The sequence below is a fragment of the Drechmeria coniospora genome, chromosome 03 (assembly GCF_001625195.1).
Source record: "Drechmeria coniospora strain ARSEF 6962 chromosome 03, whole genome shotgun sequence".
Classification (NCBI taxonomy): domain Eukaryota; kingdom Fungi; phylum Ascomycota; class Sordariomycetes; order Hypocreales; family Ophiocordycipitaceae; genus Drechmeria; species Drechmeria coniospora.
In genome coordinates this window covers 8996436-9011404 of record NC_054391.1, presented here as the reverse complement: position 1 = coordinate 9011404, position 14969 = coordinate 8996436, and the positions used below count along the sequence as shown (strand labels likewise).

The 14969-nt window shown below is 61.1% G+C and overlaps 4 protein-coding genes and 1 pseudogene across 4 annotated transcripts; 1 reads left to right on the top strand and 4 right to left on the bottom strand.

The window, feature by feature from the left end:
• Positions 1-1156: 1156 nt before the first annotated feature.
• DCS_08094 (transcription factor) lies at positions 1157-3583 on the top strand (the record flags this gene model as incomplete). Its single annotated transcript, XM_040805375.1, has 1 exon — positions 1157-3583. The coding sequence occupies one exon, from the start codon at positions 1157-1159 to the stop codon at positions 3581-3583; it is 2427 nt and encodes an 808-aa protein (XP_040655479.1).
• Positions 3584-4928: 1345 nt separating this feature from the next.
• DCS_08093 lies at positions 4929-5160 on the bottom strand (annotated as a pseudogene).
• Positions 5161-5729: 569 nt separating this feature from the next.
• DCS_08092 (uncharacterized protein) lies at positions 5730-8234 on the bottom strand (the record flags this gene model as incomplete). The annotated part of the gene is made up of 6 exons (XM_040805374.1): positions 5730-5781; positions 5881-6077; positions 6191-6918; positions 7193-7526; positions 7612-7652; positions 8084-8234. The coding sequence occupies 6 exons, from the start codon at positions 8232-8234 to the stop codon at positions 5730-5732; spliced, it is 1503 nt and encodes a 500-aa protein (XP_040655478.1).
• A 1188-nt stretch (positions 8235-9422) lies between these two features.
• On the bottom strand, positions 9423-9938 carry DCS_08091 (uncharacterized protein; the record flags this gene model as incomplete). Its single annotated transcript, XM_040805373.1, has 1 exon — positions 9423-9938. The coding sequence occupies one exon, from the start codon at positions 9936-9938 to the stop codon at positions 9423-9425; it is 516 nt and encodes a 171-aa protein (XP_040655477.1).
• Positions 9939-10516: 578 nt separating this feature from the next.
• DCS_08090 (xanthine dehydrogenase) lies at positions 10517-14917 on the bottom strand (the record flags this gene model as incomplete). Its single annotated transcript, XM_040805372.1, has 3 exons — positions 10517-12239; positions 12305-14572; positions 14727-14917. 3 exons carry the CDS (start codon positions 14915-14917, stop codon positions 10517-10519), a joined length of 4182 nt encoding a protein of 1393 aa, XP_040655476.1.
• Between the last annotated feature and the right edge of the window lie 52 nt (positions 14918-14969).

Here is a 14969-nt window from a genome sequence, read left to right as displayed (position 1 = left end):
CTCTCTCCCGCTTCACCACCAAAATAACGCGGCCCCACGACACGACGGTCAAAGCAAGAGAGGCCAGGCACCCACCGACGACGGAGCGGTGATGGGTACCCTATACATTCGCTGCCTGCTGCCACGGGCCTTGGCCAGGTGGTGAATGACATGCTCCGAAGATCCCAGCTTGGTCGAAACACGTTAGTGGCTTTGGCTGATCTCGACAGCCCCAGTCCAACTAAATGTCCAGGGTTCCCTCGAGGTCTCCGCCTCCCCGCGGCCCCATGTCCATACTTACGTTCAGATAATATTCCCCGAATTGCTTTAATGCACGGAGAGCCCCAGCTGGCTACGGACGGGTGAGCACCACCGCTGACCGCTGACCTGGTTGCTTCGTCACAAAGTGGCAGCGCTCAGCGTGAGAGTCCGGACGGACAGCGGCTGGTGGCCATATACTTCCTGCCTTGCCCGGCACAGCCCTTCCCGCCCGCACACCTCCCGCACAACCTTCATCCGTCCCGCCCATCCGTTACTCCATCTGTCGTCCAAGCCAGCGGTTTCCGAGCCGTCATTTCTCCGCTCCAGTCCGTTGCCCGTGCTGCTGGCCAGTGTTTACACAACTCAACTTCCTCGGCCCTCTGCTTACCGCAGGGAAAACGGGCAACCCATCTCGTTGGCCAAGCACACGACCAACGGCGCCAAACCAAAACCTCCTCCACGGGGGGCTTCCTCGTTGACTTGCTTGGATCTCCTCGCAGCCAACCGGCGTTCACGCTACGGCCAAGGCCGGTGAACGTGACATTTGCGTGCTCATATCAGGGAACTGGCAGCTTTTAAGTGACACGGAGTCTGCGGCGCAACCAGATACCACGGCGGTCGACGAGATCAGCATTTTCACTGGCCCCCCTGGCAGATCCCGAGAGCCACCGGATACCGCATTCGGATTGGTTTTCGACACGAGCTTGGTTGGAGAAGCGAGATCTGTTACCCGTCAAAGCTTGGACCTGTGTTTTGTGTTCATTGGACTCGCCGCAGTTGCTGCGCTTGCGGCACTTTTGGGCCACCTCGACAGCAGACGCTGCTGTTTTGACTGACCGCCTGTCCGAGTCTGTTCTCTCCACTCCAACCTGGCTGCCGGACGGAAGCAGGCTCCTCGAGACGGGTTGCCTGCAGCATGGCGGCCGAACAGTCGCACAACTCATACGCTCGATCTCCCAACCCATCCACAAGGTCATACGACTCCTCATCCGTCTCCTCCGCCACCTCGCCACGGCCACTTTCTCGCTATCCAGGAACCTTGCTGGGCACAAGCGTGAGGCCCAACGCAGCGTCAAGTCCTCAGCCGCTCGGCATGCCGTCACTACCTCCCGTCAGCCAAGGCTTCCCGCTGTACGCATCCATGACAGGCTCCGTATTGGGTCGCGAGTCCCTCGCTTCGACGGATTCCATCATGGGCTCCCAGGGTCATATGCCCGGGACTCCGACCAGTCAGGGCCCGAAGAGGGCATATCGCCAGCGCCGGAAGGACCCCAGCTGTGATGCTTGCCGGGAGAGAAAGGTCAAGTGCGATGCTACCGAGACAACGAGCTGCTCGGAGTGCTCCAGCCGCAACGTCAAGTGCCAGTTCACGAAAGAAACTAATCGACGGATGTCTTCCATCAAGCAGGTGCAGGATCTCGAGAAGCAAATCGAGCGGATGAAGCGAGACAACTCCCATCTGCGCAGGATCATCGGGGAACGAGACGGGCCCATGGACATGGACATGGAACCAGCCGACCGACAGCTGTCGCATCTGCCACCGATAGGCTCCGAGCCGAAGCCTCGAAATCGCAACCCGCCCAACCCGGAACTCGCAAGGGCCCGGGCCAATGTACACACGTTTTCCAAGGGAATATGGAGACCCCCGGCGCAGTATCGTCACGCGGCGGTGTCCTCCACCCTCGACTGCCCTACCCCTGAACTGCCGCCGCAGAGCGTTGCGGATCAGCTGCTGCACGCCTACTGCACCTCGGCCCATACCATGTTCCCCATCGTGCACATGCCAACCTTCCAGGCCATGGTCGACGGCCTGTACCGTTCGAACCCCCAGCGAGTATCCTCCGCGTGGACATCATTGTTCTACGCCGTTCTCGCCACCGGAAGTTTGTTCAGTCCCGAACCCCCGACGACGTCAACCTTCTACCGTCCGGCCGAACTTCTCGAATCCGCGCGAAAGCTGATAGATCCATGGAACAATACCTACACCCTCGACAACGTCCGCGCCCTCGTCCTGATGTCCATGTGCCTGAACGAAATGAACTTGAAGTCGGCAGCCTGGAACTGGCTTGGCAGTGCCGTGCGGGCCGGTCAAGACATTGGCTTGTACTCTGATTGCGGCTCGTGGCCTGTCATCGAAGGAGAGATGAGGCGTAGGACTTGGTGGGCTATCTATATCCTGGACCGGACAATGGCAACCGAGATGGGACTGCCGTACATGATTGACGATTCGGACTGCGACGTGCCGTTGCCGGCGGCCGTGGATGATCAGTATCTCCGGGAGGATGGCATGTGCATTCCCAACGGCGCCGAACCCCTGACCCATTCGCTCCTTGCCGTTATCCATGTCGTCCGATCGTACTCGTCCTTGATCAAGTCGACGGATGCGCCGACGCTTGTCGCTGCGCAGCTGTCCATGTTCGACGGCCACTTCAAGAAATGCCTCGGCACTTTCCCCCCGGCCTGCGATCCCTCGAATACGGTGGCGCTGGCTTCACATTTTCTTGCGCCGCTGGCGTATCTGTTTCATGCCAGGATGCTTGTGCATCGACACAACTTATCGCCAAGCAACGTCCCGGAGCTTCGACTTGCCGCCGTCGAAAGTTGCACCCATGTCGCTCTCGAGACCTCATCGCTCATTGCCCGGAGCAAATCACCTGGTGATGGAGCCACATCACTACTTACGACGCATATCTTTCGCTCGACGCTCTTCCTGCTCCTAACTGGCTACTTTGATCACGCAATAACACTGATCAGGGCGCTGGCCGTGATAGATGCACGACGAGACATTACACTCTCGTGCGGAAGATGTCTGTCCTTTTTCATATCCGTGTTGTCGTCCAAGCGTGTCGAATATGCAAGCTATCTATCCCAGAGGTCCTCTTTCGACCAGTCAGCACTTCTCATGTCTCTGACTCGCGATGAGGAGCTTCTGGCGTACGTTTCGGCTGACCAGCAAGCATCCCCCCACAGGTCCTGGCTGTGGGCAATGCAAGATCACGAAGTGCCGCAGACGAAGTCCACGTCGGGTGTCGCGAGCGAGAACGGCCTGTTCAGCCCCGAGGTCAGAACTGGCCTCAGTGAGGAGGACCGCCGAGAATGGATCGGGTGGGCCCGACTCGAGTCCGCCGCTCGAGGACTCGTGTCAACAACGGGATCTTGGACGTCGCTCCCCCCTCCACAGGTTAAAACGGAGACGTCCGCAACGACAGTAGAGCTTCACAGAATACCTGACCCACCCCGTTATGCGACGGAAAACAGGGGTCCGGGTGCTCGAAGCCCGACTTCGAATCCGCCTGACGTTAAGAGGGGAGCAGAACGAATTAGCATTGCCAACATCATTTGATAGTCGAAGAGGTGGCACGCATTTCTTACCACCTAGATGAGCGGAATTGGTTTTCTGCTTCCCCGATCATGAATTGTCTTTGGTTGCTGGGTTGGAAATCGGTCCTATGCTTCTCGAACTTTTCCCCGAAGCATGTCACCGCAGGAAGCTGCTACAGATCAGAAGTAAGGAGGCGAGCTGTTTTATCCCAAGGAATCTTTTAAATGCTTTCAAGAGGGAGGCCCAGCCATTCAAATTGATTGACTTTTTATCTTTATCAGAAGAAGACGAGAGGGCAGCAGCATGTGTACCGCCAGCGACAGCGACAACCTACTTGTTCTGTTTCCGTCCATCTGGTCCCATTACATACATTCAGAGTTCCAGGCACATTGATTCCCGTCTACATAGATTCGAATCTACCTCTTTTCTGGACTTGCCACGTTCTTAGGCCAATGACCTTGGCGCTCGTTGCTTGCATGACCAGCAAGATGTGACACAGCTCGCCCTCAACTTGATTCTAAAAGCGGCATTTGGCAAACCTGTCCACAGTATTCGCGCCATCTGGTCTCTGTCATCTATGTACTGTAAACTTTCCATGGCCTCGAGCTCCCTGGAATTTCGCTGTTGTGAGCGTAATAGCTTATGTCATACTCAATCGAAACATTCATCCCGGCCACGCAGAAGCCCCCGTGACCCTTGTGGATGGTATTTCGTTATAAAACTCGCGGCTGAATGGACATTGATAACCATACTCGAAGGACTCAACGAGCGGCCTGCTGGCTGACTTCCAGACATGGCTGCAGCCGCATTTCCATCCTGATTTCTAAATGAGCAGTTGTGTCGACGCGGAGGCGATAACGAATAGCACATTGCCCTTACTGTCATCATCAGTATCAATTCGGTGACTGCCGACAGAGCCATGTGCTTAGGGTAGCAGTCAACAAGGGTCAGGTATGTTGTGAACATGCGTACAAGGAACGCCAATTCCGACGTATTACAGTCTGTTGCACCAATATTGCAAGCGATCCGAAACCAGTGGAGATCGGAGCTGTGAAGGACGTCGATTGCTTGGCCGTCCCTGGGGTCTCGTTTCGCATGTTCGGCAGCTGGCAGTATCAGACGTCTCAAATCGAACGATTCTCACGGCTTACCCACTTCAAACATCTCGCAAAGCTCCTTTGCAACGCTGGTCGTGGTGTCGCCAGGTACCAAAGGCCCAACACCTTGCAAGTCCAAGAGTGCTAACCAAATGTTCCATGTCACTATTGCTGGAGCATCGATACTGCGCACGTTGATTTTCGGTAGGCCATCCAGCTGCTGCCCTCTCCGTGCTCGTAAAGTACGCAGTTGGTCGTCCACAAGTTACGCAAGGGTGCATAAGCTTCGGTTGCCGGGGGATGTTGGACTTCATGAGACAGGTCAGCGAGAAGCAGGTCCACGGTCACCAGTTCCACGGTATCGACATACCAAGGCGGAGATATCGGTGAAATGATGGACCTGTGAGCGAGCTGGTAGGAGCTTGGAGCCCGTTGCTGCGAAGTTGAAGAAAAGCGTACCAATAATTGCTTGGAAATTTCCATCGCAGGCCGTCGCAACATAATAGGACGATGCCATCGCGGGGAAGCAAGGGAGTTGAACGATGACGGGGCGCAGAAACCTGTCACATCTTGCTCTTCACACACACCACATCTTGGATTTCATGAACGCAGCAGGGATATGCAGCACGTAGCTGTCGTGTGCCCTCCGACATAAGGGAAAAGGTGACAGGCAAGGTGGCCTGGAAGGTGAGGAGTAGCTAAGCGCTTCACATGGGCAGCACCAGGTGCTCCTTCCTCCGCTTCTTGCAACCGGAGGTTCCTTCCTCCATAATTTGCCACCAGGAGCTCCTTCCTCCCACATGCCGCCACCGACTTTCTGAGAGTGTTTGCAGGGAAGGCGAGTTTATGGTGGCACGTGACGTGAGCGAGACAGGGAGGTTTCGGCCCCGGCGTCCCGCTGTGCAGTAAATTAATTCTACGGATGAGGCTATTGGTAAGGTGTCAGGAAGAAGAAGTACAAAAATCAGGCAGCAACATGGTTCCTTTGCATGCAAGCCAGGGTTCGACGCATCGTCTGACGCTTCGTTTTGACCACCAAAGTCCTTTACGCTACAGTATGCTTCTAGTTCCTAATTCAGGGGCGGGTCGTGCGGCAGGAAGTTGCCGACAATCAGCGCTGGTCTGCCGGTGCGTGGACGCATCGTGGTAATCGTCAGCCCCTCTCGCATCCCATTCAAGCCGGCAAGGGGAGGACGTCATGCAGGGGCAGGGGCAACTCACAGCTTGTGCTCGTCCCGACGGATGGTAAAGGAGAAGCAGCACTTGACGATGGGATGGTCAGACGTGTCGCTCGGGTTCTTGAGCGAGCACGCCGTCAACAAGGTTTCGTGGTCCGGGTCGAAGGCGATCGTGCCGAATTCCTCCCAGTAGCGGACCATGGACTCCTCGGTGAGGATCTCGTGCAGTGCGATTTGACCCTTTGCATCGAACAGTCGGGCTCGCCCGTCAGCACCTGCACCGTCAAGGCGGGTTTGACACGGAAGAAGTAGGAGGGGGGGGGGGGGGGGGGGATGGCAAAGGCATCGCTCACATCTCGCAGCTGGTCGACGGGGACGTTGATCAGCTCGGCCATCTCCTTGTTTCCCCGGAATATCTCGCCCGTTCTCCTCCAGCAGCAGGCGGGTACGGCCATGCTCGCAAAGACGCGGTCGTAGTCCATGAGCTGCTTTTCGAACCACATCTCGACATAGACGAGCTGCATGTCGGTGAGGCCCTGGGCCTTCTCGCGGAACTTGGGGCGGAACTGATTGATGGTCCGCAGGATCTTCTGCTTCGACGAAGCGGCGATGTGGCCGTCGAGATACTTGCCCAGTCGGGCGTAGCCGTTGATGTAGTTGAAGGGCTTGAGCAAGCCGGCGTCGTACTTGGCCCTCAGGACGCGCGCCATGCGCTCCTCGGCATTGTCGTTTCCGGAGGGGTCGGCCGCCTGGAGATAGTACTCCCGCGTCTTGTCCGACGTCGTCGGCGGCGGCGGCATGGAGCCCTCGTGGCCCATCAGGCCAGGGCCGGCGGCGGGTCGGCCTTCTCGGCCGCCGAAGCTGGGAACCATGTCGGGTTGGGTTGCCGTTCTCGCTGTCGTGCTCTGCTGGATGCCGTCGGGCGGCGCGGCGCCATCATCCAGCAGGCCGCTGTGTAGGAAGTCGTTGAGCAGGTTGAACTCGTGCGTAACCTGGGGCGCAATCATGTAGTTGGGATTGTTGTAGCTATTCATGTCATTGAAATTTTGGGCCGTCAACCAGGCGTCGGAGAAGCCAGCAACTGGACGGGTGGTCGGTCAGCCTACGCGGCGCACGACATGCCGGACAATGGTGGCTGCGACCAACACATGGAAAGGTGAAAAGGACGGGGGAGAGAAAGGAGAGGGGGGGAGCGGACGGCGAGAGGAGAAAGGGAGAACGGGGAGGGCAGAACGGGGAGGGTGGGATAAAGGGGGGTTAGGGGGGGGAAGGGACAGCATGTTGGGCGAAGAGAGGGACAAGCAGTAGCGAAGAGGAAGGCGGTTCGGGTTTCACGGTTGGGCAGATATGCGTACATTGGTTCGCGTTACGGCTCGCGCTGCTATTCAACTCGTTCGGTTGCACAAGTGGCATCTGGCCGGCTTGGCCGGCGCCCATGACGGCGTTGGAGTCGAAGCCGCTCGAGGCCGGCTGGCTCGCGGCGTCAAAACTGGGGGGCGGGCCCATGGCGGTGGAAACGGAGGAGCGGGTTGCATCTGACGGCGCCTGGGATTGCGCATCGCCTTCTCCCGCACCCTTGACCATGGTCGGCTTCGTGCTGTTCTTGAGCCTCTTGGTCTCGGCCTCGCGAGGTTCGTCGTGGCACAGGTGGCCGATGTTTCGCTTGATGCACCGCGCGCATGGCCTCTCCTGCTCGTCAGCGTCAGCGTCGGCGTCGGCCTTGGACGGCCGCTTATACCAAGGTTCGTCGTCCCAGGAGCGGATGGACACGTACGAGATCGCAAGTCATGTGCTGCAGCGGCGCGGGAGGAGCAGCTTGGTCAGCCAGAGGGATTCAAAGGAGAGACAGACAGCAACGCTCGGCGGATGGACGAATGGAGGAATGCCGGTCGGGTGACGGGTCGCACGCGGGCGGATGCATCCGGGCGGCATAGCGTCCATGGTCTGTCGGCCTCGCGCAGGCGCGCGGCCACGGTTGGGCAGAACTTACAGATCTCCTGCAGTAGACGCAAGCTGGCCGCCTCCCCGTTAGCCCGCGGTCCACAGAGTCGGGATGGAAGGGGTAGGAGGGCACGGGAGGGCGTCGAATCGGACGAGAAGGGCGGTAGGATTGTGCGAGCGTCGGCGAACTCGCCTCGGCTCGACGGCCACCTCCCCGTCCCGTCGTGTCCTCGTCCGCCACCCCCGCGGCCATGGCGAGCAGCCTCGCGCGTTTGGGCGACGAGGCAGAGAGGGATGCGCCGTACCATGGTTGACCTTGCGTCTCTTCCTAGAGCTCTTCCCCGGGCGGGCTCCGTTTCCCTCTGCCTCGGCGTCGGGCGCGCCGCTGGCTTCGACGTTGACGGCCTTTCCGCCCTCGGCCTCCAGCTTGGCGGCGGCAACAGCCTCCGTGTCCATGGCAGCAATGTCGCGTCAAGGGTTCAGCCGCTTCCCATTGGATCCGTGTCTTGGCCGGCGTTACGCAAGAGAGCGCGCAGGGCGCCGGGGTCGGGCGCGTGGGTATGTAGGTATGAATGTACGTAGGTGGTGGTGCGGCGCGTGATCCACTGGCCGGCCGCAGCTTTGGCTGGATTGCCACGTCTTCCACGTCTTGCACGTCTTCCCCGTATCCTCGCGCGCCCTGTGGCTTCCTCTTTGCTTGTGCTGTTTGGCGACGATTGCGTCTCGCGGTTGGGAACTTCCTCCGCCTCTGGCAGGGTGCCAGATGGGATCGTTGGTCCCGTCTCGTCCCGTCTCGTCCCGTCCCGGTCCGTCTCGTCTCGTCTCGTCTCCGTTACAGGCGCTGCCGCATGGTGATGGTGGACACGACGGTTCTTGTGCCCATGGGCGTGGTGCTGTCGGAGAGCAAAGCTGGATTGTCAGTCCGATGCGTCGCCGGCTCGCGGAGACGGTCGAACGAGGAGGATCAGGCCAGGGAGGCTAGTCCATACTAGGGGAAGCGGAGGAGAGGGAGGGGGGGGGGGGGGGGTGCGGGTGCTGGCCCTCCCGGTCGCCGGGTCACTGTTACCAGCCGGCCAACGGCAGGGCCGCAAGCGAGCGAGCAGGACCAAGGAGCAGGGGAGTCGTGAGTGAGAAGTACTGCAGCGTGGGCATGCACATGCAAACCGAGGGTGTCGGGTCGTCGGCGGCCTCGTGCATGGACTCTGGAGTTGAGCTCGCGATCTTCATTTGCATGGTCGGATGGAAAAACACGCAGTGCGGTGAGGGCTCGAAATCGCCTTCCCCCCCCCCCCCTCCCCCCCAAGGAGGCTCCTGCCGTCCACTGTTCTCGTACTGATAACACATACACAACGCCCGCGCACACACGCACACACGCACACACGCACAGGTACTGAACGGGTGAGAGGAGTATTTCACATGTATTCTTTTTGTACTTGGGCGTACACTTCCAGCACGTGGGTGCATGTACAAGTATGTACGCCTTGGTGTAGATGTACACCACTGCTACATTATATGTACAGGCACTTTCTGTATTTACATGTACTCTGCACGTTGACGCCCGCACAGTTGATATCATCCGCTCCTTCCCGTTCATCCCTCCTTCCCTTTTCTTTCTCTCGTCCCTCCTTCCTCGTCCTCTCCCCTCTACCTGCCGTCGTCTAAATAGGGTGTGGCGGTGCAGGGGCTGGAGGGAGAGGGGGAGAGGGGAGAGGGGAGATGGGGAGGAGGGGAGAGGGGGAGAGGGGGAGAGGGGAGATGGGGAGGAGGGGAGATGGGGATGAGGGGAGATGGAGAGACGGGGAGACGGGGAGACGGGGAGACGGGAGACGGGGAGACGGGAGACGGGGAGACGGGGAGACGGGGAGACGGGGAGACGGGGAGACGGGGAGACGGGGAGACGGGAGACGGGAGACGGGGAGACGGGGAGACGGGAGACGGGAGACGGGAGACGGGAGACGGGGAGACGGGGAGACGGGAGACGGGAGACGGGAGACGGGAGACGGGGAGACGGGAGACGGGGAGACGGGGAGACGGGGAGACGGGGGAGATGGGTAGAGTCAAGCCGAGAGGAGGCGAGACGAACTCGACGAGCTGGGAATGAGGGTCGAGGACGGCAGTTGGCAGCAGTACCTTTCCCTCGACTCGACGCAACCAACACATTCGGCTCGAGCAAACCGTCCAGCCGAGGTCATCCGAGAGAAGAAGAAGCAGGCCGACGAACCAACGGAGCAGACTCCGGTCTACACAGCACATTACACTTGCGGTATAGTATCTAGTGCCTTATTGGAGTTTGCGTACTAGTATTCCGTACGCCGGCATCAATCGTGTCACCAGTCGCATCTGCAGTCCCCAGATGGCAGTGTCCCAGTCATCATCGTGAATCGTCGTTGGTGTACATGGCCCAAGGCCAACGCGCCTCGCGTATGTGTACATATTGCACTCGTCTCCAAGCCATGGCCATGCCTACTCGACTCGTCCTCGCCAGCGGAAATCGAAGAGAACGAGTGATCCAAGAGAACGAGTGCGGCCAGCTTGCCGTAGTCGAGCAGTCCGGTCCAGTGGTCCGTCCCGCCACGTACCATCCAACTCTCTCGAGTCCCCCCTCACGCTTGCTTTCCTTCCAGGGCACCACAATGGCCGTTCGCACAGTTGCTTCACCCCTCGGTGCCTCCGAGGCGTCGTCGGCCTCGAACCGGGCCCCTCCTGCCCTCGACGCGGCCCTTTGCTGCGGCCGAAAATCAGATGGCGACGAAGAAGCTCTTCTCCCCCTCCTTGGGCGCCACCCTCGCCCGACGCATAATGTCATCCTCGCACGCCAACCGAATCCTCTCCGGCGTCGCCGGACTCTCGAGCCGCAGCAGGCCCTCGCACGTGTCGTCGCCCACCTTGGCCTCGACGCCGTTCTTTCGCCGAGCCGACCGCAGCGCGTCGCGGATGGCGAAGAAGACGGCGCTGCCGAGGAACAGCGGCGGCTCGCCGACGCCTCGGCTGCGCTGGATCGTCCGCAGCTCCTTCCACTCGACGTCCTTGAGCAGCGACACGTTGAACTCTTGCGGGATGTCGCGGAAGCCGGGGATCTTGTACGCGCCCGGCCCGCGCGTGAACAGGTTGCCGGCCATCGGCCCGTTGCGCAGCCAGAGCGACTCCTCCATGGTGAACAGGCCCATGCCCTGGACGAAGGCGCCCTGGATCTGCCCGTAGTCGATGGACGGGTTGATGGACTGTCCGACGTCCATCTTGATGTCGGCCCGGAGGCACGTCCACGTGCCGGTGAGAGTGTCAATCTCCACCTCGGCGGCGGCGACGCCCTGCGTGAAGTAGAAGAACATCTTGCCCTTGTTCTCGCCCCACGTGTACCCGATCTCGGGCGTCTTGTAGAAACCTTGGGCCGAGAGGTTGACGCGGTCAAAGTAGGCCGCGTGCGCGAGGTCCTTCATGCTCGCGCCGGCACCGAGCTTCTCCCGGTAGGGGGCGAGCCGCTCGTTGAGCTGCTGGCACGCGTTGTAGATGGCGTAGCCGTTGAGGTCCGACGACGCCGACGCCGCCGTCGCCGACGCGTTGGCGACCGTGTTCGTCGCCGTCTCCGAGATGAAGACGTTGTCCAGCGGCGTGCCGAGGGCCTGGGCCGCGATCTGCGTCATCTTGGTGTGGAGGCCCTGGCCCATCTCCGTGCCGCCGTGGGCGACGAGGACGGAGCCGTCGTGGTAGATGTGCACGAGCGCCCCAGCCTGGTTCAGGAAGAGGGCGGTGAAGGAGATGCCGAACTTGGTCGGGACGATGGCCAGTCCCCTCTTGCGCCACTTGTACTCGTCGTTGAACTGGCCGATCATGCCTCTCCGGGCCGCGTACATGGACTCGTCCTGAACCTGCCGGTACATGAGGGGGACGTGCCAGTCCTCGATGGTCTGGTTAAAGTGCGTGACGCCGTGCGGCTCGTAAAAGTTGACCTCCCGCAGCCGCTCGACGGGCATGCCGAGTCGGTCGGCGATCTCCTCCATGTACGTCTCGGCGATGAACATGCCCTGGGGGCCGCCGAAGCCCCGGAAGGCCGTGTTGGACATGGTGTTGGTCCGGCAGCATCGGCCGCGGACGAAGACGTTGGGGATGTTGTAGCAGCCGTCCGAGTGCGTCATGGCCCGTTCGACGACGCTCGAGCTGAGGTCCAGCGTCCAGCCGGCGTTGTTGAAGATGTCGCAGTCGAGCGCTTGGATCTTGCCGTCGTTGTTGACGCCGACCTTGTACCGCGCCAGGAAGGGGTGCCGCTGGCCCATGGTCACCATGTCTTCCTCGCGCGTCAGCATGCAGCGAACGGGCCTGCCCGTCTTCTTGGCCGCGAGGGCGACGACGGAGCTGAGGATGACGGACCGCGTCTCCTTGCCACCGAAGCCGCCGCCGAGTCTCTTGACGCGCACGACGACCTTGTTCGCCGGCACGTCGCAGACCCTCGACGCGAAAACTTGACTGTCCCTCAGGTTAGCTTCCGGCTGCCCGGCCAGGGCCGTCTCTCGGCATCGGGTCGCACTCACGTCTCGTTCGGATTCTGCGTGCTCGCAAAGATTTCCATCTCGCCATCCTCGAGCTTCGGCACGACCAAGCAGGCGTTGGTCTCGAGATAGAAGTGCTCCTGACCGCCCATGCGAACGGTTCCGGTGAAGACGTGGTCGCAGTCCTTGAAGGCGGCCTCGGCATCGCCCTTTTTGATCTCGCGGTATATCGGGTGGAAGTTCTCCTTCTCCACCGCCTCCTCCATGGTCAGGATGAACGGCAGCTCCTCGTACTCGACCTTGACGGCCCTCGCCGCCTCCTGGGCCCTGAGCGCCGACGTGGCCAGGACCATGGCGATGGCCTGGCCGGCCGTGTGCACCTCCCCCTCGGCGAAGAAGCGTTCGTCGAAGTGGGGCGGGCCGAACTTGTTGGCCTCGGCCGAGGGCATGTCGCGGCTGTCGATGTAGTCGACGACGCCGGCCATGGCGAGGGCGCGCGAGTAGTCGATCGACTTGATCTTGGCGTGGGGCTTGGAGGACAGGACCCAGCAGCCGTGCAGCTCGTTCTTCAGGGCCGGGATGTCATCCGTGTACTGCGCCTCGCCCGTCGTCTGCTTCAGCGCCGCGAGGTGGGGGTTGGCCTTGCCCGTGACCTCCTTCTCGTAGGCGACCGACGACTGCCCGTCGACGGTGCCCTTGGACACGGCCCTCTCGACCTCGTCGATGGCCTCCTTGTCGACGTGGCCGCTCTGGCCGTCGAGGTTGGTCAGGACGTCGTGGTAGAAGCGGTAGAAGAAGCCAAAGGCCAGGGCCTTTCGGTACGAGGCCATGCCGCCGGGGACGCCAAACTGCAGGTCAAAGTCGTCGCCGAGCGCGTTCATGGCGCCCTCGAGCGTGTCGAGCTCGGCGAATGGCCTGCCGACGAGGTAGGCCGTGGCCGACTTGGCCGAGACGGTGGTGGCGGCCATGCCGCCGTAGATCAGGTCGCACTCGGTGACGAGCCCCTCGTCGTCGAGCTTGACGCGCAGCGCAGCGGTGACGATGGCGATGTCGTCGTCCTTTCGCTTGGCCTGCTTGTAGGAGCGGTAAAACTCTCCCTTGGCGGCGGTGACGGGGATGCGTATCGACGCGATGATGGCGTCGGGCTTGAGGGCCGTCCGTCGATAGCCGGTGAAGAAGCGGCTCATGGGGATGTCGATCTCCTCGGCGGCCGACTTGGCCACCAGGACGGCGTTGGCGCCCCAGAGGGCCGGGTTGAGGTCGGAGATGGGCGAGGCCGTGACGAGGTTGCCGGCGGGGGTGCCGACGTTTCGAATCTGCCTTCCGGCAAAGTACTTGAGCTGCTTCAGGATGCCCTCAAACACCTGGCCCCTGGCGTGTCCGTAGTGCTTGATGGCTTCTTCGCAGATGCCCTCGAGGTCGGTGAGGACGACGTTGCCGCCGACCTCGACGTGGTCGTCGCCGAAGACGTACCGGCGCAGCTCAGGAATGTCGCCGACGTAGACGGAGACGGGATACTGCAGCGCCTTGAACTTGATCTCGATCTGGGTCTCGGTGCTGCCTCCGATGATCTTGGCCTGCGGGTACAGGCTCTTGATGTGGAGAAGCTGGTCGAGGGTGACGGGACGATACCACTTCTTGCGCTTGTTGCCAAACGCCAGCGGGCGCATCTCGTGCTTCCGGAGGGCCGGGGGGAAGATGAGGTCCGTGTCGGGGTTGTATTCGATGAAGCCGGGAGGCGTGAAGCGCTTGATGGGCTGGCCGTCGTCGAGCGACTTTTGCATGCAGCAGCCTCCGGCGGGGGCAGAACCGTTGCCGTTTTGCATGCAGCAGCCGGTGGTGCCGTTTGACGGTCGCGGCGCGGCGCCGTCACCAACGTCGCTCGAGTCGCCAGCGTCGCTCGGGTCGGCTCCGTTTCCGTTTCGCTTGGAGCAGCCATCGGCCCCAAAGGTCAGGGCGGCATCCAGGATCGGTCGATAGCCAGTGCAGCGGCACAGGTTGCCGTCAAAAGCCTCCTCGATCTCGTCCGCCGACGGCTCCGTGTTGTTGCGCAGCAGGGCGTACAGGCTCATGACGATGCCGGGGGTGCAGAAGCCGCACTGGCTACCGTTGCCCTTGGCGACGCGCTCCTGGGTCGGGTGCGGGCGCTTGGTGTTGCCGATGCCCTCGATGGTGATGACATGCTTGCCGTCGAGGCTGACGAGGGGCGCGAGGCAGGCGTTGACGCTCGCGTGGTAGATTTGCTTGGTCGTCGGGTTGAACTGGCTGACGACGATGGTGCAGGCGCCGCAGCCGCCTTCGCCGCAGCCGCTGGAAAAGAGGAAAGGTCAGCAAGGCAGACGACGACTTTGGTGCCAGGGTCGTCGATGGATGGCGACGAAGCACAGCACAGCTCAGCACAGCTCAGCTCAGCACAGCTCAGCACCGCTCAGTACCGCTCAGCACGGCACAGCAGAGCACCTACAGTTTGGTCCCCGTCAGGCCGATGCCGCGAAGATACTCGAGCACCGTCACCTCGGGATCGATTTCGTCGAGGACGACGCTGGTGCCATTGAGGTAGAAGTGGAGGGTGTCGTCAAACTTGGATGTCAGAGCCGCCAACGCCTCCGGCTGGGGTTCCCGTTCGTGCTCGGTTGACACGGCCGTGGGCGCCATGCCGACGGTCCGACTGGGGCGTAGAGGTGGGTGACGGCTCGCCCTTTGCCCT